The sequence below is a fragment of the Podarcis liolepis genome, assembly GCF_965112155.1.
Source record: "Podarcis liolepis genome assembly, chromosome: 13".
NCBI lineage: Eukaryota > Metazoa > Chordata > Lepidosauria > Squamata > Lacertidae > Podarcis > Podarcis liolepis.
In genome coordinates, this window is record NC_139573.1 from 36,597,031 (window position 1) to 36,619,274 (window position 22,244).

At 45.0% G+C, this 22,244-nt stretch overlaps 1 protein-coding gene across 5 annotated transcripts in view; it reads right to left on the reverse strand.

The window, feature by feature from the left end:
* MPP2 (MAGUK p55 scaffold protein 2) overlaps positions 1-22,244 on the reverse strand; it is a 131,840-nt gene that overhangs the window by 84,878 nt on the left and 24,718 nt on the right. For 4 of the 5 annotated variants that reach the window (XR_014518121.1, XR_014518122.1, XM_083469894.1 and 1 more), the window contains exons 3-6: positions 14,072-14,190; positions 6,504-6,656; positions 3,287-3,436; positions 1,970-2,197 (exon numbers count right to left, since the gene is read on the reverse strand). Coding sequence is in view for 3 of the 5 variants with exons in the window: in XM_083469894.1 (XP_083326020.1) it covers positions 1,970-2,197; positions 3,287-3,436; positions 6,504-6,656; positions 14,072-14,190 (650 nt within the window). In the remaining 2 variants the exon portion in view is untranslated. The remainder of the gene's footprint in view (positions 1-1,969; positions 2,198-3,286; positions 3,437-6,503; positions 6,657-14,071; positions 14,191-22,244) is intronic. The other variant, XM_083469896.1, reaches the window with a different exon arrangement.

Sequence of the window (22,244 nt, forward strand, 5' to 3'; positions counted from 1 at the left end):
TGGTTAAGTCCAGTCAAAGGCGACTATGGGGTTGCAGCGCTCATAATAATAATAATAATTTATTATCTATACCCAGCCCATCTGGCCGAGTTTCCCCAAACACTCTGGACGGCTCCCAATCTAGTGTTAAAAACAATACAGCATTAAATAATAAAAACTTCCCTAAACAGGGCTGCCTTCAGATGTCTTTTAAAGATAGTTGTTGTTGTTTAGTCGTGTCTGACTCTTCGAGACCCCATGGACCAGAGCACGCCAGGCACTCTAAGATAGCTGCTTATTTCCTTGACATCTGATGGGAGGGCGTTCCACAGGGCGGGCACCACTACCGGGAAGGCCCTCTGTCAGGTTCCCTGTAACCTCACTTCTCGCAATGAGGGAACCACCAGAAGGCCCTCGGCGCTGGACCTCAGGGTCCAGGCTGAACGATGGGGGTGGAGACGCTCCTTCAGGTATACTGGGCTAAGGCCATTTAGGGCTTTAAATGTCAGCACCAACACTTTGAATTGTGCTCGGAAACGTACTGCGAGCCAATGCATATCTCTCAGGACCGGTGTTATGCGGTCCCGCCGGCCACTCCCAGTCACCAGTCTAGCTGCCGCATTTTGGATTAATTGCAGTTTCCGGGTCACCTTCAAAGGTAGCCCCACGTAGAGCGCATTGCAGTAGTCCATCTTGCTTTCAGGCCAAGGGATCTGGCGTCTGTCCACAGGCAGCTTTCCAGGTCATGTGGCCAGCATGACTAAACCACTTCTGCACAACGGGACACTCTGACAGAAGCCAGAGCACAAGGAAACACTGTTTACCTGCCGCAGTGGTACCTATATATCTACTCGCACTGTTGTGCTTTCAAACTGCTAGGTTGGCAGGAGCTGGGACAGCGCAGCGGGATCTCACCCGATTGTGGGGATTCGAACCGCCAACCTTCTGATCGGCAAGCCCAAGAGGCTCAGTGGTTTAGACCACAGCACCACCCGCTAGTAGCCATCGATAGCCCTCTAGTCCATGATTTTGTCTAATTCTCTTTCAAAGCCATCCATCCAAGTTGGTGGCCATCACTGCTTCCTATGTGCTGCATGGAGAAGTACTTTCTTTTATCTGTTCTGAATCTTTCAGCAAAAAAAAAAAATCACAGTAGTTAACAGCATCACAGAGTTCAAAACAGGGGGGGGGGGGATATTCATGCTATAAGGCTGCAGATATTGCTGGAGGGCCATAAAGGGTCTTCTGTGGTTCTCTTGTAGGCGCCGGCTATGAACACGAGAGCATATGAGCAACACTTGCAAATGCCAGGAAAGTCTCCATGCTCAGCACTTACAGAGTCTTATCAGGCAATTTTCAATGACCTGAATAATTATCAGTGTATGGCCACACATGCGGCTACCGAAAACAGGGGGGGGCTTTTAAAAGCACTTTGAGCTTTCAAATGTTTAATCGGTACTGACTCAATGTTTTGTTGATTAACTGGTGGTGGTGGCCAAATTTAAATTGGTGGCCCTGCAAGTTAAGAGCATGCTTGTTTGTTTTCAGGGGCTATTTTTAATTCTCGGTGTGCTCCTCCTGCAACAGGGAATGCAGAAGAAAATACTACTGACGGCCTTTCCTTTTCGGAAAAAGAGCTTTGGGACGTTATCATAGACTTCCCCCCAGCAGCTCTGAAAGGCACCAATATGGATGTTCTGATAATATCCAAAAAAAGAAAACAGATAAATAATTGATGGATTCTTTAATCAGCCGACAGCGTAATCATTATGATTTTAGGACGGGGAATCTTTCTGAAAGGAAGAGAGAAGCAAGAAAGGAGTGGAGAAAGAAATGAAAGAATAAAGTGGAAAGCCTGCCTGTTTCAGTCAAGAGATGATGATCACATTTTATCTTTGTTCCAGGCAGAGGTGGGGTGGAGGGGGGTGGCAGTTAGCAAGACCTTATTTAGCACAGGGGAGACAAGTAACTAAATGATGGCTCCTCCTACCTGGCGAGGTGGGTGTGGCTCCTGGTAGCTGGGCAGGATCTTGAGCACGACGCTTCCGCTGGCGTTTTTCAGCACTTCTTGCAATGCCCGTGGGTCACTGCCCACCTCCTGCCCGTTCACCTCCTTGATGATGTCACCCACATGCAGCAGCCCCTGCTGGTCAATCATGCCACCGTGCAGGATGCGGGCAATGACAAGCTCGCCGCGCTCCACCCGGAACGTCACACCCTGAGGGAAAAGAAACCAGAAAGAGTGCAGGGTCAATGCAAAGCAGTTATGGGTAATGGGGACAGGGCCAGCCCAACCGTGAGGCAGGCTGAAGCAGCTGTTCCACCTGGGGCACCCAATTGCTATGCACCATATTTTTTGCTCTAGAAGACGCACCTTTCCCCTCCTAAAAAGTAAGGGGAAGTGTGTGTGCATCTTATGGGGTGAATGCAGGCTGCACAGCTATCGCTGAAGCCAGAACAGCAAGAGGGATTGCTGCGAAGCCTCTTCAACAACATTTGATTCAGAATATTTTTTTCTTGTTTTCCTCCTCTAAAAACTAGTTGCATCTTATGGTCGGGTGCGTCTTATAGAGCGAAAATTGCGGTAAGTGGCAGGTTGGTTGGTTAGTTGATTAGTTGGTGGGTCACAGGGCCGGATTTAGGTTTGACAAGGCCCTAAGCTACTGAAGGTAATGGGGCCCTTTATATGTCCAGCTGTCCTTTATCAACAACAAATTGTCACTGTTTTTTGTATTGAATATATGCTATATGGTAATTTATGGACCTAATAGGTATCTAAAGCCATTTGCACATAACAAATAGGAGCCTACACAACACAAAACACTGTTGCTGTATGTAGGTTTTATTTCATTTATTTTTAAATCTTATATTTTGGAAATGTACATCCAGGTTTTTTTCCTTTAATTTTTTTTGGGGGGCCCCAAGAGAGTGGGGCCCTAAGCTATAGCTTGTTTAGCTTATACATAAATCCAGCACTAGTTAGTTAGTTAGTTAGTTAGTTAGTTAGTTAGTTAGTTAGTTGGTTGGTTGGTTAATTGGTTAATTGGTTAATTGGTTAATTGGTTAATTGGTTAGTTAATTAGTTAGTTAGCTGGTTGGTTGGTTGGTTGGTTGGTTGGTCGGTCGGTCGGTCGGTCGGTTGGTTGGCTGGCTGGCTAATTGGTTGGTTAGTTAGTTAGTTAGTTAGTTAGTTAGTTAGTTGTTGATTAATTAGTTGGTTAGTTGGTTTGTTACAGGTCTGCTCAGTACACTGGCCTTTAAACTAAAATATGGCAAGGCCATGACAGTGGAAAAAGACTTTACTCACCAGGTGCTCCCCAGCAGTCTTACGAATCCCCACCATGCGCACGGCATCCGGTGGCACCGGCTGGTTGTTGAACATGGGGTCCAGGACTGGACTGGGTGGTGGCGTCTCGTAGCTCTTGGAGGCAACGGAATCGTGGGTTTCCAAGAGGGACTGAGAAAGGGGCACGGCAGGGGTGGGAAAAAGGAGACAACAGAAAGACTCGCTCAGCTGAGACCAGAGACAGATTAAGTAAAAGGTAAAGGAGGGGAACAGGCCTCATTACGGGGGGTCATGAGGATCAAGTCTTTTGCAGTAGGTCCTGGATCTCCAGGCCTTTCTCTCCAAACAGCACACTCATGATACCCCCAGAAAGCACAGTGATGGCTTGCCTAGAGGCATCCCTTCATATAGGAAGCCTAAGAAACTGCCCTATGCTGAGTCAAACACTTGGTCCATCTGGCTACACTGACTGGAAGCAGCTCTCCAGGGATTCAGACATTCCCACTGGGAGATGCCCATGAATGAACCCAGGACCTTTTGCGTGCACATAAACAGGTGCTCGACCACTGAGCTACAACCGTTCTGCAGCTAATATGCATATTTGTGCAAATTTGTGCCATGGGCCTGTGTCCAGAGACCTTAAAGTCCCTAGTCACAACACTGGAAGCAGGGACAAATCTTCCAAGCCGTACCCAGAATGTCAAAAATCAAGGGGTGTCTTACACACAGATACATCCCCTCCATTTTCTTAAATCTGAGTCCTCCAAAATAGGGGGGGGGGTCTTATACATGGGGGCGACTTATAGATGGAAAAATACGGTATGTTCTTGATCAGAAGAGGATCTATTCCACGGTGATTTCCGAAATCACTAGATTCAGCCCAGCAAGAACATACACAAACGCACAGCGTCCTGGGGAACTATTAGGCCATATATAAATGGTTAGATATATAGTACAACAGGTGTAGAGGTGCCTATCAAGCTGGGACTAGGGAGTGCACCAGGCTTCAAATCCCCACTTAGCCATGACAGTCACTGGGTTATTGTGGGTCATTCATTCTCTCTGAGCCCACAGGATTATTGCAGAGATAATACCATGTGTGTCACCTTGAACTCTTTAGAGGGAGATGAGATCACAACATCTGAATGACATTGGGAGGGGGGCAGAATCTAAAGAGCAGAATTCTAAGTGTATTACAACTTGGCTTCTGATACCTGACTATTAAATTATTATTATTATTATTATTATTATTATTATTATTATTATTACCCCGCCCATCTGGCTGGGTTTCCCCAGCCACTCTGAGCAGCTCCCAACAGAATATTAAAACACGTTAAAATATCAAACATTTAAAACTTCTAAACAGGGCTGCCTTCAGATGTCTTCTAAAAGTCAGAAAGTTGTTTATTTCCCTGACATCTGATGGGAGGGCGTTCCACAGGGCGGGCGCCACTACCGAGAAGGCCCTCTGCCTGGTTCCCTGCAGCCTCACTTCTCGCAGTGAGGGAACCGCCAGAAAGCCTTCAGAGCTGGACCTCAGTGTCTGGGCTGAATGATAGGGGTGGAGATGCTCCTTCAGGTATACTGGGCCAAGGCTGTTTAAATATTGTTTAACTATTGTCTTAAGCTTTTAACTGGGGTGGGCAATAAATGAAGCTTTCACTGTTAATAAGCTTCTACTTCAGTTTCCTGTGAAAACTGAAGGCAGCCCTGTTTAGGGAAGTTCTTAATGTTTGATGCTTTATTGTGTTTTTAATATTCTGTTGGGAGCCACTCAGAGTGGCTGGGGAAACCCAGCCAGATGGGCAGGTATAAATAAATGATGATGATGATGATGATGATGATGATGATGATGATGCATAAACCTTCCAGTTAAAACAAGACAGGCAAACCCTTGTGAGCCTTTAAATCACTCCCTCATGCCACCTTAGACACAGACACAGAGAGGCAACACTAGCACAGAGAATCTACACTTTGTGTATATACATCAACAGTCTGAAGTTACACGATCCAGGAAATTTGCTGAAGCTAAGCAGGTATCCCTGTTCAGGGAAGTTTTTAATCTGTGATATTTTACTGTATTTTTGGTTTCTATGGAAGCCGCCCAGAGTGGCTGGGAAACCCAGCCAGATGGGCAGGGTACAAATAAATTATTATTATTATTATTATTATTATTATTATTATTATTCTTCATCTGGTCAGATCAAAAGTGGGAAAACACCTGGGAACTCCTGGTGTGTTGCCACACAGCCCATACAGAAGAAAGACCTGATGCAAATGCGACAAGGAAGCAAGCAAATAAACCAACAGCATTAAGCCGGATGCCTCAGGTGTCTCTGCAAAAAAAGAGGACACAAACCGTGTCTTTCTTAAACACACGGAAAAAAATAAATCTTGCTGTTGCATGTTGTTGAGCAAAGGCCCTCAGCCTGGCATGAAGCAGAAAGCTTTATCCATCGCCAAGTCGGAACCCTCTCCCCAACTCCTGCTGCCAAATAGGGCAAATCCACAGATGTCCCTTATTAATATCCTGGCCCTGTGGGTCTTTGTGCGAAAGGGCACTTCTCCCGACACCTTTCTCTCTGTGTGTGTCACGCACAGAGAAAGCTGATATGCGCTGGGATTCCTGCTGGCACCTCCTTACGAGAAACGAGCCCTTCGTGAATTGTCTGTCCTCCTTCCTGGGCCACTTACAACGAGTCCGGGCTCCAGGGTCCATGCGAAATCAACTACCCCAGTTCAGGTCTGGAAGTGACACCTTTTTCTCACTCCTCAGAACTTGAGAGACAGCTGCCTCTCACCTGGAAGTGAGGCTCCCTTCAGATACAAAACTTCACAACTTTTAGAAGACATCTGAAGGCAGCCTTGTATCGGGAAGTTGTTGTTGTTGCTGATTTTAAATTTTTCATTCATACTTTTCAAATTTATACATTTCATTAGTTTTACAATCAATCTAACATTTCAAAATTTGACTTCCTTCCCCCTCTTTCTGCGGTTCCTAAAATTTATTTTTTTAAGATCCAAATTCATTTCACTTGCTCGTTTAATTGTCTGCTGTAAACATACGCTCTGATAAAATTGCAGGTTATTACAATGATCCTGCTCATGTTTTGGTTTACAATTTATCTGTAAATATTCAATAAACCATTACCATTCTTTTATGAAAAGTTTTGTTATCTTGATTTGTTCTGGTAAGTTTCGCCATTTCCCCGGATCTTGAGAGACAGCTGCTGCCTACCTGGAAGTGAGGCTCCTGGAGAATGCGAGCTAGTTCGGCGGCCGTGCTGTCTTGCTGAGCGATGGAAGTGATGTCTTTGAGTATCTCCTGGACCAGCTCCAGGTTGTTGTCCCTCACGGCTTCCAGCTTTGTCTCCTCCAGTCGCTCGTGAGCCTGCACAGTGGGCGGGTGGCAAAAGGGCGAAGGAGGGGGGTGGATTAGAGAGGCACATGTAAATAAACCAACAAAGCCCCGCGAACCCTTTGTCCTTCTGACACTGTAGATGCTGGAGACCTACGGGGTTATGTTTATGTGGATGCCCACGGCCCTGTTCCCCCAAGTTAAACCAAAAGCATGTGTGTGTGGTTGATAGAGCTCTCCAAATTTTAAATATGGGTTCCTGCAGAGCTTGGGAAAACTCATCAGCACTTTCCAGAGCCAAAAGGGTAAGGTTGGGGGGGGGAAAAGAGAGGGTGTGTTGTGAACTGTGTAAAGGAAAGGGGATTGGAAGAATTACTCACACATGCCGCTCTCACACAAACACACAGCCCACTTGCTCAGAGCAGCATCCCCAGAAAGATCAGAGCCTCTCCCAGCCTTTGACAGGGAGCGCAGTAAAAAATCAAGCAGGTCTTTGCTGCAAAAGGGATGAATCGCTGGCTCTGGAGGAGCCTCGAGGCAGACACAAAAGAGAAGGAACTAAAAATAAGAAGGCTCTCAAGGAGAAGCTTAGCGTTGCCTGCCTGAAGCCAGCAGGAGGGCGGTGGGACGGAGAGCTAAATATGAGCCAGTTCTGGAATCCAGGGCTAGCACTGGGAAATAGCGAGGTGGGATGTTTCTGGATAGCTTTAGCTGAAAAATAGGACAAAAAATCCTGACTCTAGCCCTCTCGAGAGCAACTTTCCCAGACTCCACTATTTGACAGGGGCTGGGTGAGAAGGGAGAAGGCATTTGGGGCCCTCAATCCAGGAAACATTAACATACAAGTTTCGCTAGGTTTCTGCGGCCAGCTCAGGGCCAAACTAAAGGAGAAACAGGAGATGTCCAGTTTTCTTACAGTATCTGAAGGCAGCCCTGTTTAGGGAAGTTTATAATGTTTGATGTTTTATTGGGTTTTTAATATTCTGTTGGGAGTTGCCCAGAGTGGCTGGGGAAACCCAGCCAGATGGGCAGGGTATAAATTATTATTATTATTATTATTATTATTATTATTATTATTATTATTTCTACTATTATTAAAAGGAGGAAATGGGTGTGGAAGGCAGAGAAGCTGCCGGATGCAGTGATTGGGATCAGAGGGACAGCATGAGGGAGGGTCTGCTTAACCCTTACCCTTCCGGCCATTTCCCTGCTCAAAATCACTCCCCAAGCTCTTTTTTCAGCCTGTGGCTGGAAGATATGTGGTCCCTGTATCTTCTCCCTCAAGGAGAAAAGCGGCTTGGGGTAAGGATGTGGCAGGAGAGGAGAGAGAGAAATTTGATTCGATTCACATCAAAAGGCAGATCTACCTAATATGCAGTTTCCTGAAACTGTATGTAAACGGAAAAGCAACAATCCTTCGAGATTTGCACTTCTCTGAATTCTGCCATTCTCCAGCCGAGTAATGTGTACAAAAATGCATATAACTGAGGTAAAGTGTGCGTGAAAATGCATATTAACTGTGAAAGCATACAAACGAAGACAAATATGTTTTACAGAAATGGGTATATGACATTTAAAAAATGTGCATCTTAAACACTGGTGAATTTTAATGAGGACATTTTTAAAAATCAAACTGAAGTGGAAATGCGAAGGACTGAAATTAAGATTTGAAAAGCGAGAAATCAAGAAAATTGAAAGACTATGGGTTACAGCTAGCTTGGTTAGAAATGAATTCAGCATTTCAGACTGAGAGATGCTGCCCATGTCATTTTCAGTTACCATTTCAGTTATTGTTACTTGATTATAAATAAATTAAATTTCGTTATTATCTGAACTTGGTTGAAACAAAATGTATTTTTCAGATCCAGCTTATGCATTCCCCATTTCAAAAGCAACCTGGCTCCAAAGGACTAAAAATTCCAAAGCCAGAAAAAGGTTTGCTGCGTAGGAAATAATCTGGCATTAGTAACTTAGTGGAAAGTTGCATGAAAACAAGCGAACCATAAGAACAAAATTGAAGCTTTGACTAATATTATGCCAAATTTAAATATCTAAATATCTGATAATAAAGTCTAAATGGAGACATAATATTTGAAAATTACAGAATAAGATTTGAAAGAAGGTGAAGAATTGCTGAAGATAACTCTATAAATGGGAACGCAGGAAAGGGAGATGTGAGGAAGTCCAAAAGAAAAGTTATGGAAACTTGGTTTTATTGAAATTTAATTATCTGTTTTGTGTTTATTTTTATTTTTGTATGTTGGTGATGGTGTTTTATGTGTTTGGTGATGTATTGTTTAAAACCTTTAATAAATATCATTAAAAAAGAAAAAAAAGAAAAAGGTTTGCTGCGAACTGCCCTGCCATCTTCGGATGGAGGGTGGTATATTAATGATCTAGGCAGCAACCATTTCGCATGGGGGTCTGTTTCCGGGTCCCCACACCTGTCAGCAGAGCGTGTATAATTCTGCCTCCGTTCTTCCCTCTTCTGGATCATTTGGACGCACCTAAAGTGGTCATCACTAATAACAATAACAGAGATCAGTTTGCATTTCTTAGTGCAGAAAGCACTGATCTGATGTATAGAAATATTTCCTATTCTAATTCATTCAAGAGAGTTCTGTAAGCTTCTCTGTGTGAAAGAAGCAAGCAGAAAGTGTCTGAAGTTTGGGTTATTCCTTCAGAGAAGCTGAATACAGCTGGTTAAAACTGGCTCTGTTATCTCTTTCTGCCAAGGTCATGCTGACTACAATAATAGGCCAGAAGGAGCCTCGGTTTCACTTTCTCTTTCTGTCTCTCTTCCTTCTGTTGTGGTGTTCTGTACATAGTATGCTGTGTTAAGGTTTAGACTTCTTATAAGTTATTGTAAGTTTAAATTAAGTCTACTGCAACTGGATTTCTTTTTTATTTTAATTTCTTTTTTAATTTTATTGAATTTTAATGGTACAGGGGGAAAATAATAAAACAAAACAAAAAAGAGAGAAAAGGAAATACATAGATAAGACAAAAATAAATTACTATTTACACAAACAAAAGTCATTCCCACCCCGTGACTACCCATCACCCCACCCCACCGCTTCCCTCCACCACACCTCGACTACCATATATTTTGAATTTTGTATAAAACTTTGCAATATTTTAAGTTTTATATTTTGATCTTGTTATGACATGACTTATTAATGGTTTCTGTTCCACTTTACTCCTTTAATCTAAACATATCAGCATATTCTTTTTTGAACAGTGTTTATCCATATATTCTTCAAAACATTGCCATTCTTGTCTAAGTTTTTGATTTGACTGCATTTTTATATTTGCAGTTAGCTTGCCATTTCTAGAAATTCACTTAATTTGTGTAGCCAGTCATCTTTTGTAGGTATTGTCTCGGAACTGGATTTCTTACGGACGGTGCCAATCCTGAATGTATTGGATTTGTGACCATTGTTCTCATTTGCCTTCAGCAGCAGTAAAGCTCTGCCTCTGGTCTGTTAAGTTTTTACTCTGCTAACTATACGTTGGAGTTCTGCTCTGGATCAATATTGAGTAGAATTCCATGACAATAACGACTGCACACACTTGAGAGCAGGCGCTGTTGGCTGTCTACTCTTCCTGGGTTGTTTGCTTATATTATCTTTCATTTTAATGGCTAATTTTCCCTAGTGGCTGCAGTGGAGAGAATGAGGGACAATTAGCTGCCAGAAGAAAGATAAGCAGAGGTAAACAACAGAAAGGTGGCCAGGGATTAATGTCTCTGAGAGTGTGTGTGCACCCGCAACTGTGAGCATTTCTCACACACCCCATCTTCCTCTGCCTGCCTCTAGGGGAACTGCCTCTGTAACCTGAAGTGTGTAACCTGAAGCATCTGTAACCTGAGCTACCACTGTACTTGCACTTTGTGCTTTCGAACTGCTAGGTTGGCAGGAGCTGGGACAGAGCAACAGGAGCTCATTCCGTCGCGGGGATTTGAACCGCCGACCTTCCGACTGGCAAGCCCAAGAGGCTCAATGGTTTAGACCACAGCGCCACCCGTTCCCATTATGGATATATAAGCCCTTGCAGGTTCATCAGGCTATTTCCATGGTCTCCCATATTCTAACAGGGAACTCATTCTTCAAGAACTGCATTCTTGTGCAGCCAAAACAATGCCATCCAATCAGAAGAGGGATGGATCAATGGAGTGTGGGGACTCAAGATTTGCAGAAGTACCCAAAACAGCCCAATGAGGAGGAATAAGCATGCTAAGTATCGTATTTTTCGCCCTATAGGACACACTTTTACCCCTCTAAAAATGAAGGGGAAATGTGTGTGCGTCCTATGGGGCGAATACAGGCTTTCGCTGAAGCCTGGAGAGCGAGAGGCTCTCGCTCTCCAGGCTTCAGGAAGCTCTGCGCGCTGCGCCGGGCTCCGGAGGGTCGCGCAGAGCTGCCTGCATTCCGAGCTGCGCACTCTTCAGCGCACCCGGTCTTCGCACAGCTGTCCGCAAGCCTGGGGAGACCGGTACAGCTCCCTAGGCTTGCGGATAGCAGGCCGTTCTGGGGGCTGGGGTCGGGGGAAGCTCGGGCTTCCCCCGTGCCAGCCCCGTGCCGGGGGGGAATATTTTTTTTTCTTTATTTCCCCCCCAAAAAACTAGGTGCGTCCTATAGGGCGGTGTGTCCTATGGGGCGAAAAATACGGTAGGTGCAGAATACTGCCTGACTGTTCAGGGAAGAAAATGGAAAACTATGGACAGGGAGGATGGAATGAATTATTCTGGAAAAGCACATCACTGGCTAGAAGCCTGAACAGGAGTTCTCTGCACAGCAATGTGTGCTGAGACAAAATTATCCCCTCCAAATTCTAACTAGTGAATGCTTTTCTCAAATACTCTCCCGCTATTCTCTAAGTGGCTGAATATTTGATGGCTGCTTTTGACATCCAGCTACGCTGAATTTTGTTGTTTGATGCCTGACAGGTTTTGACAATAATTTATTGGTTGATGCTAGCAATTGTGTTTGATAGTGCAGGCTGGACAGATAGCAAGTACACAAATTGTATTATTGAGCTTCAAACCAAAAACCACACTCAGATTACGGCTAATTATATCTACTAATAAGATGGTTATTATCTTCTTTTGGGAAAGCCCCACTGAAGGGTGATCCGTAAATATTTTAAATAAGAAAAAGTAAATGAAAACATTTTATACTAGAAAAATAAAAAAACACTTTCCATCCCAGAGTAGTTAAGAAAAAAACGTGGGAATCAGCATTGGTATTTAAACTGGCACACCAAGCAACAGCTGGAATAAATGTTCAAGAAAGCAAATTTCTTGAAATGTGGGGTTTATTTATACATTTTTGGAATAATAGAATGGGGGGATAGTATCCCACCCTATGCTAAACAAGAGTTGAAAGCTCATTCTAAAACTGGGGGTAAACATGTTTGGGCTCTATTCAATTACTGTATTTTTCCGTGTATAAGACTATATTCCCCCCCCCCAATTTTTTTAAGTTTAAAATTGGGGGTCGTCTTATACACAGAATGTTGCAATTCATTATTTCTTAATTTGGGGTTCAAAAAATAGAGGTCGTCTTATATGTGGGGGCATCTTATACACAGAAAAATACGGTAAGTCCTACACAGAGTAGACAAAATAAAATACGAATTTTGTTAGTCGTGTCCATTAGCTATAATGGGTCTACTCTTGAGTAAGACTAGCATTGCCCCCACCCCCACCCCGCAGTTTATCCTAACTGTGTTACACCTTGTTTGTAACATTTTTTCTTATAAAAACACTAAATGAAAAACTCATTTATAACCGGGCCTTTCTGCCTCAGCTTGAGGCAGCTTGCAGCAAAATCAATAAGTCTGATCAATAAACATCAACAAAAACAAAGAATATGAACAAGCAGAGGAGAGTAAATAATACACAAAACTACTTAGCAGCGGGGAATCAGGCAAAGGTCCCCAGCTGATATGCAATGGCTTTTAAAACAAACAAGAATACCAGCCAGCCCACATGATCAACAGCATGCAATGGTAGTTAGTACTTGACAGCGTTAGACAGCTGGACAACTTAAGAGATTTGTTTTTTGAAAAACTACCCTGAGAGACACTCGCGGCTTAAAGCGGTTGAATTTTGAGGAGGAAGTTTTTCCTGCTTAAAATGGCACTTTTAAACTTAAAATGTCTTGTCCCAAAATTGCCAGAGTTTTATATTTCTGCAGATTCTGACCACCACCTCTCTCCTGGAACATGAAAGAAAGAAAGAAAGAAAGAAAGAAAGAAAGAAAGAAAGAAAGAAATCTTGAGCCTGCATACAGGCAGTTCATGTGTCTCAGGCCTGTGTCCTGTATTACAGCAGTGCTCCTCCTTCTTTCTCTTCCCGTTTTAGCTGCTGGTATTACCATACTGTTAATCCAAAGATGGAGCTGTGCTGTGATGAACTATGGCTAAAATGAAGTTGTCTGTAATAGCAGAAATAGGCTGGGCAGAGGGGATGGTCCCCAACAGGGTGGATAAAAATCAATGATTTAAAAAAAAAAAAAAGATTTAAAAAAATAAATAAATCAGATTATTATTTTTTTTTAATTGGATTTTTAAATAAAATGCTTTTGGAGGAAAAGTCTTTCTAAAGATAGTTTTCTGTTTAAGTTACATTATAGCCCAACAAAACATTAAAATACAGTGGTCTGTTAAACATTAAAAGCTTCCCTAAACAGGGCTGCCTTCAGATGTCTTCTAAAAACCAGATAGTTGTTTATTTCCTTGACATCTGGTGCGAGGGTGTTCCACAGGGCAGGTGCCACTACCGAGAAGGCCCTCTGCCTGGTTCCCTGTAACTTGGCTTCTTGCAGTGAGGGAACCGCCAGAAGGCCCTCGGCGCTGGACCTCAGTGTCTGGGCTGAATGATGGGGGTGGAGACGCTCCTTCAGGTATACTGGACCGAGGACGTTTACTTTAATATCACATTCTATTATTTCTCTTTGGAATTTTGAGATTTCATGAGCAAATCTCTTTTTCCCTTCTCATTTTTAAATCATTCATTTATCTGGACGTGTCGTAACCAATTTAGAATGGAATCTTCAATCTTCTCACCCACTTCTGCTGTGTATTCCTCCCGAATCTCATTTTAAAAGAACCACCTTGCACTTGGCAAGACACCGTCATCCATTCTGTCACACCACATGGGACCCATTCAGCTAAAAAACACGGAAGAAGTCATATATGTGTGTGCATTTGTGTGTGTGTGTGTGCATTTGTATTATGTGTGTGCAGTGTGAAGGCCGGATTGTGTATCCAGGTAAAGGGGAAATAAAGCGAGCAGAGAATAGGTTGTCAGCTAATCTATTCGGCAAAAGCGTTAAGGGCAAGATTAAGAAGGAGTAAGCGATGCAGCGGAAGTGGGTGGAACTGGAGAAGCAGGATCTGTTGCAGCAAACTGCCCCTCTCCCAACTACCCCATGTAACTGTACCTTAGCCAATGATCTTACTATTGGACTCTCCATGAGGCCACGGAGAAAGATGAGGTCCAGGTCTCCGGCTCCCATAGAGTTGGGGAGGTCACTGAGGTTGTCTAAGACCTGCTGCATTGCTGTGTAGAGAAACAACAGGGATGTTATTTCATTTTTTATTGGGGTGGGGACAGAAATCATAACAAAACAGGTGCAATCAGGGCAAGCCCAAGACATTCCGGCACCTGAGGCAAGCCACAAAATGTAACCAACCTCCCCACCATAGCCTACAACATTTCTCCAATGGAAATAGAGACGTCCTATCCCATAATAATTTTACTATTCCTGCCCCACCCATCTCACTTGGTTGCCCCAGCCGCTTCTGGCATACAGTGGTACCTCAGGTTACAAACGCTTCAGGTTACAGACTCTGCTAATCCAGTAGTACCTCAGGTTAAGAACTTTACTTCAGGATGAGAACAGAAAACGTGCTGTGACAGCACGGCGGCAACAGCAGGCCCCACTAGCTAAAGTGGTGCTTCAGGTTAAGAACAGTTTCAGGTTAAGAATGGACCTCCAGAACAAATTAAGTGCATAACCAGAGGTACCACTGTATATACAAACATAATAAAACATTAAACTTTTTTAAAAACAAAAAACATAAAAATACCTTCCCTATACACGGCTGCCTTCAGATGTCTTCTAATGGTTTTATATACAGATAGGTAGCGTGTTAGTCTGCCATAGTCAAAATAAAAAAATTCCTTCCAGTAGCACCTTAAAGACCAACTAAGTTAGTTCTTAGTATGAGCTTTCGTGTGCATTCATCTGAAGAAGTGTGCATGCACACGAAAGCTCATACCAAGAACTAACTTAGTTGGTCTTTAAGGTGCTACTGGAAGGAATTTTTTTATTTTGACAATGGTTTTATAGTTACTTATCTCCTTGGCTCCGCAGTCGGATAACTCCATACCTTCCAACATTTCTCTGAAGAAAATAGGGATGTCCTAAGAAAAAGCGGGACATTCCGGGATCAAATCAGAACCCAGGGAAGCTTTTGTAAATCTGAAACTGTCCCTGGAAAAGAGGGTCTGCTCTGGGGGCCCTCTTATGTTAGACAAATGCCCTAAATAAATAAAGAATCTTGCTTCATCGGAATACAAATAGGAAGGGGGGAAAGCCATTTCCCTTCACAAAATTTAACCAAACGGGGAGGTATTTGGCACAGCCTAGTCAGTAGTGTGCCCTATATTTCCAGGCCCACTAGCTAATTGAGGAGAACGTTTCATTAATGACGGACGCTTTTGTTGATCAATTTACTGACTGGATCACCAGTCCTACCTCATTTGCTGTGTTCGATGGGGGGAGGCGGAATTCCCCCTCATATTTGCATTCCCTGAGAGGGAAGGGAAAGCCAGATTGCAGCCTCTGTGCCTTTGTCCACATGCGCACACAGCGCAAACAAACAAACAAGCAGCATTTGTGGGTCTTGGCAGACAGCCACAAACATCTGCTTCATCCCCAGATGATAAATTCATTAACACAGGATATAACTGGGGTTCCTCTCTTGCCTGTCAGTCCACAGAGCAGGCAGAGAGGCCTCTGAAGATGACTGACCGCTGTGGGGCAAACGTTTGAGAGGCTGTTGAAAACATTGTGACAGAAATAGCCACACGCAAATGCCAGGCACTAACTGCTGAGAATTGTGAGGCTCCCCCAAAGACGGACGGCCGTTCTTCTGGTGTATCGCACCCCCCACTATAGTGGCTAATTGTCCCTGGCGAGTTATGAGGGGACAGGGCAAAGACAGCAGATGGAGAGGGAGAAGCGAGCCAGCAGTTCCCTCTCCTCATGAGGGGGTTTTGCCTCGGCTGGAGTCTCTGCCAGCCCTCGACGGGATTTTCGGGATTCTCAACCCTGAGGGGGCAGCTTAGATCGTACGACAGTGGCAACCTCGGTTCTCGAACGAAATCCGTTCCGGAAGCCCGTTCGGCTTCCGAAACGTTCGGAAACTGAGCTGCGGCTTCCCACTGGTAGCAAGAGCTTCTTGCACTCAGCGGAAGCCGCGTCGCACGTTCGGGTTCCAAAAAACATTCGAAAACAGAAGCATTTACTTCCAGGTTTTCAGCATTCGGGAGCCAAAATGTTTGGGAACCAAGGTTCCACTGTACTTCAGACTGCAGGGTTCCGCATGGCATCTTTTAAAACACTGGTCCCTCGATTAAAAACAAAAAAATCCTGAAAATAAAAACTATCACACCAGGGAGAAAGGTTCTGAAACAGCACAATCTTTCCGCCCAGAGTGGCTGGGGAAACTCAGCCAGATGGGCGGGGTATAAATAATAATTTATTTATTTATTATTATTATTATTATTATTATTATTATTATTATTATTATTATTATTTCCGCAATGGGATATTGCTGCCATATTCTGCTGCACCTGTAGCAGACCAGGCTTCTGAGGCTGCCTTGCATGCTCAGGTTTGGGGGCTGGGGCTGGGTTGCCACCGCTTCCCCCTTGTTGGCAGGAGGCCTGGATCCAGCAGGCCACCAAAGTATCCATATTTTCCAGGGACAGTCCCGGATTTACAGAAGCCATCAAAGTTTCTGATCTGATCCCGGAATGTCCCACTTTTCCTTAGGATGTCTCTGTTTTCATTGGAGAAATGATGGAGGGTATGGAATAGGATGTCCCTATTTCCATCAGAGAAATGTTGGAAGATATGGAACAAAGGTAAAGGTAAAGGGACCCCTGACCATTAGGTCCAGTCGTGGCCAACTCTGGGGTTGTGGCACTCATCTCGCTTGCAGGCTGAGGAAGCTGGCGTTTGTCCACAGGCAGCTTTCCAGGTCATGTGGCCAGCATGACTAAACTGCTACTAAACCACTACTGGCGCGGTGGGGCACTGTGTCAGAAACCAGAGTGCACGGAAACGCCGTTTATCTTCCCGCCGCAGAGGTACCTATTTATCAGCTTGCACTGGCCTACTTTCAAACTGCTAGGCTGGCAGGAGCTGAGAGAGAGCAATGGGAGTTCACTTCACTGCAGGGATTCGAACCACCGATCTTCTAATGGGCAAGCCCAAGAGGTTCAGTGGTTTAGACCACAGCGCCACCCGCCACCAATGCTTTTGAATCTACTCCTTTCCCCATCCGATGGAGGGGAATGGGCATTCTTCATTGTGCGTTAAGTGAACAAGAGGATTCAAAGTGTGGTTCCAAAGAAGCCAAATGCATTTCCGAAATGTCCAGGGGCACATTTGGAAGGATCAACCCGAAATTGTACTTTTCCCTAAAACGCAGAACCCCCCCCCCCTTTTGCCACAACCAGAAGCTATGAATTACCACTTCTTTGTCGTTGTCAACACACACTCCTGATAACTTAAAGAAGGCTGAGCTGTCAGTCTGTTACCAAGATAGGAACGTGCCACCTGCAATAGCTCAACAGGCAGCTGGTGGGTAGCAGCATTTGTGAAGGAATTTAGCTGCCACCAGTAAGCAGCACTTAGTGACAAAAGAAGGTACATATTAACCATGTTCAATCATGGATGTGTGGGGAGATGCTGGGGATGAGGGGTTGGGGGTCAACCCAGTTTCAAATGGGAAGTGTAGATAGGTATTGTCAGAGCTGCTTCCAGATCCTAGCTCACAGAGGATCACGCTAGCCAGCGGTCACTTGTAAAAGTCTTTTATTGAGTTACAGTTTCCATTCTCAAGCTGCTGCGTGCAGCTCTACGTCTTAAGGGTTAGACTGGCGAAGCTCCGTCTGAGTCTCCGCCCCCTGTACACCAGCTTAATACCCTAGCCTTACTCCACCTTTTCCGCCTGACCGTTCTTCTCTGGGTCCCTCTGCCCCCCGGGGTCTCTTCCTTCCGGGATTCTTCTGACGCTGACCCCCCAGACCCTCCTGTCTCCTTGCGCCGGGCTTTAGGACCTGGCTCCCTTTCTGGGCTGCTTACTGCGCCACCTTCCTGTGCATTTGAACTTGGCGCGCGCGCCCAACCTTCCACTTTCCGTCTGACCGTTTCTTCGCTCCCCGATGGAGGTGTGGCCACTCCTGACTCGAGCCCTCCCTCCTGTTGTGAGCTGCCAGCGCTTGATACCTGGCGCCCTTCCTCTCCCCTGCTCTCTGTTGGTGACGCTGGTCCCGATTTCCAACTGCTCCCCTCTGAGCCCCCTCTGGCCCTTTCTTCCTGGGGTGTCCCCCTAGGCTCCCCCCTTGCCCTGGCCACTGGTGCTCCTTTCTGTGAATCTTCTGATTCACTGGAAAGACTCGGAGATCTCGGGTCGTCGTCATCACTCATCTTTTCTTCTGCCTCCTCCCCCTCGCTCTCTGTTTCCTCCCTAGCCCTCGCCTCTGCTCCTGAACCCCTGACATCCATGCATTAGCACATCCTAACCAGGGGGCTGGGCCCCTATTGTCCAGTTGGCTGAACTGTTTGTTCAGCCAGAGTCAGAAAAGGTATTTGGAAAGCTCAGTTGCTTAGAGCGTGGTGCTGATGACGCCAAGGTCGCAGGTTCGATCCCCGTAAAGAACAGCTGCATATTCCTCCATTGCAGGGGGTTGGACGAGATCAGTGGTTCCCAACCTTCTTTTGGCCATGCCCCACCTAAGCATCTCTAAATTCCAGATGCACTGCCCGCCCCCCACCGGTGGCATATAATTCTTATTAGTCAAAAAGGGAACTCCTATTCACATGGAGGAAGCCTAAAAGGCCATTGGCTTGGTCTAAGCAAGCTTCCAAATTGCCCCCCTTAAAAATCAAATTGCTCCCCAGTGGGGCATGTGCCCCATGTTGGGAACCATGGGACTACTTAATAATAATAATATTTTAATAATAATTTATAATTTCTATAATAATAATTTGCTATTTCTGCCCCACCCATCTAGCTGGGTTTCCCCAGCCACACTGGGCGGCTGCCAACAAAAGATTAAAAATACATTAAAACATCAGTCATTAAAAAACTTCCGTAAATAACAATAATTATTCCTCAGGATCCCTTCCAGCTCTGTGAATGCAAAGAAAGGAGGGGAAAGCGGACTTTTATTTCAGTTTAACCAAAACAGGCATGATGGCATCTTTCCCTACACGAATGCCACTCAGAACATTCACAAAGCTTCCAGGTTATGCAGAACTCTTTCCTTGCACAAAGCCTAGATGAAGAAGCAAAGCTCAGCGGTTTTGCATCTGTTTTGCATGCAGAAGCTCCTAGGTTCAAGCCCCAGCATTTATGGCTGCCCATCTGAAAGCTGACATAGAATCACAGAATTGTAGAGTTGGAAGGAACCCTGAGGATCATCGAGTCCAACCGAGAGGCAGAGCAAGGTGGGTGTGGTCCGCCCTGGGTGTCATCCCCGGGGGGGGGGGGGGTTGACATCACCACTGCCCCTGGGACACTAGCCCCTCCCTCCAGATGCAAGCCCACCACCGGTCCAACCCTTTGCCATTGCAGGAATTGTCATGGAATTCTACTCAATATTGATCCAGAGTAGATTCCAGTGTATAGTTAGCAGAGTAACAACTCAAACACATTGCAGGATTCCCCCCCAAAATAGAGCAGAGGCAATTGTATTTCCTCCAGAAGAGCTTTACCGCTACTGAAAGCATATGAGCATCATGGTCACAAATCCAATACATTCAGGATTGGCACAGTCTATAAGAAATCCAGTTGTAGCAGGCTCATCTTAAACTTCCAATAACTTATAAGAAGTGTAAACCTTAACACTAAGGATACAGACCACCACACCAGAAGGAAGAGGGACAGAAAGAGAAAGTGAAACCCAGGCTCCTTCTGGCCTTACTATTATAGTCAGCATGACCTTGAGAGATATAGATAAGAACATGGGTAGGCAAACTAAGGCCTGGGGGCCGGATCTGGCCCAATTGCCGTCTAAGTCCGGCCCATGGACAATCCGGGAATCAGCATGTTTTTACATGAGTAGAATGTGTCCTTTTATTTAAAATGCATCTCTGGGTTATTTGTGGGGCCTGTCTGGTGTATTTACATGAGTAGAATGTGTGTTTATATTTAAAATGCATCTCTGGGTTATTTGTGGGGCATAGGCATTCGTTCCTTTTTTCCCCTTCAAAATATAGTCTGGCCCCCCAAAAATCTGAGGGACAGTGGACCAGCCCCCTGCTGAAAATGTTTGCTGACCCCTGGATAAGAGAGCCAGTTTAAGCCTGCTGTACAGTGGCACCTCAGGTTACATACGCTTCAGGTTACATACGCTTCAGGTTACATACGCTTCAGGTTACACACTCCTCTAACCCAGAAATAGTGCTTCAGGTTAAGAACTTTGCTTCAGGATAAGAACAGAAATCGGGTTCCAGATGCGGCGGCAGCAGGAGGCCCCATTAGCTAAAGTGGTGCTTCAGGTTAAGAACAGTTTCAGGTTAAGAACGGACCTCCGGAATGAATTAGGTACTTAACCTGAGGAACCACTGTACTCAGCTTCTCTGAAGGAATAACCCAAACTTCACGAACCTTCTGCTTGCTTCTTTCACACAGAGAAGCTCCCAGAACCTTCCTGAATTAAGTAGAATAGGAAAGATCTCTACACATCAGATCAACACTTTCTGTACTAAGAAACGCAAACTGACAGAAATATGCATTTTGTCCCATGCAAGGATCGAACCTGCAACCTTGGCACTATCAGCACCACACTCTAACCAACTGAGCTATCCAGGTCATCTTTGCTACAGCAGAATGTGTGGCTTGGCTTTACACAGCCAGTGTGGTGTAGTGGTTAAGAGCGGTAGTCTCGTAATCTGGGTAACCGGGTTCGCGTCTCCGCTCCTCCACCTGCAGCTGCTGGGTGACCTTGGGCCAGTCACACTTCTGTGAAGTCTCTCAGCCCCACTCACCTCACAGAGTGTTTGTTGTGGGGGAGGAAGGGAAAGGAGATTGTTAGCCGCTTTGAGACTCCTTAGGGTGGTGATAAAGTGGGATATCAAATCCAAACTCTTCTTCTTCTTCTCTCTCTCTCTTTCTGTCTCTCAACTGGCTGCTGTTGCTTCCACCCCTGGGTAGACAGAAAGCAGCTTCCACAGAATTAACCCTACTAAATATTTCACACATATCTAGGACGGAGCCTTAATCTGGAACACCAGGGAAGTGGGCAACATTATCATCCCCACAGTCCCTTGCCTCGGGGACAGCTATCTCCTACCTCCTCTATGAAGCTCCGATTTCAGAGAGGAAACGAAGAACCTCTCTTCCGAAAAGAGGTCACTCACTGGGCTGCCATTCACAGCTGTCTTCTGGAAAGATGCTGAGGGCACTTCTTCCTGCTGCCGTGGCAACCGTCTCAGGGTACCACAGCCCTGCTAAGATTGCTCTCAGCTCAGTTTTGCAGCGGAACCAAAGGCAAGGGGAGGCAGTTCTTCCCCACCTCTTTTCTAACAGTCTCAAATGAGGCAAAAAAGAATTGCCAGACAATGAGATGCAAAATATATAAACACTGTGTGTGTGCGCGCGCATGCATTTGTGCCTGCTTACGAGAGCAAGTAACACTTGTCAAGGAGGTTGGCTTTGTGAATTGTGTTCTCTCTTGTACTGCCAGCAAATTTGGACTGAACTCTGATGGGGCAACAAGTGAAACTGGCAGCTTAATTATACGATCTGAGGTGAAACCAGAGTATAATACTGGTGAGGCTTGCCAACCTCCCACAAAAGCAAAAATTTGACCTTTTGCTGTTAGGCAAAGACCAGAAGAAGACCTGGATGGTTGCCAGATTCTGTGTGCAAATCTGTAGACGCAGACCATCGCTCAACTCAAAATAGTCCAGTATGAAAATCCCCAAACCCGGTTCCATAGGTGACTCTGAGTCAACTCCCTGGGATAGTTTATTGTTGCACAGTGTGTCCAAATTCATTGTTGTACATTGTTTTAATTGTCTGTTTTACTGAATGTTTTTAATTTGTTTTTAGTTTTTTATGTGTTTTAATTATCAGTTTTGTTTTTTATCCACTTAATATTCTATTCTCTGACTGCTGGTCTATGACTGTAATAAACTGATTGGAAAGGGCAGGTTAATTGATTTGGACCAGAAGCTACCGCCCTTTAAATGTGATATAAATGTGCTTTGCTGCCATGAACCCTCACTACTACTGTACATTAAAAATGGGCTTTCGCCACCCTGAATGTCTAGCTAAAAAGATCGCTCAGATTTTAAACCAAATATGGAA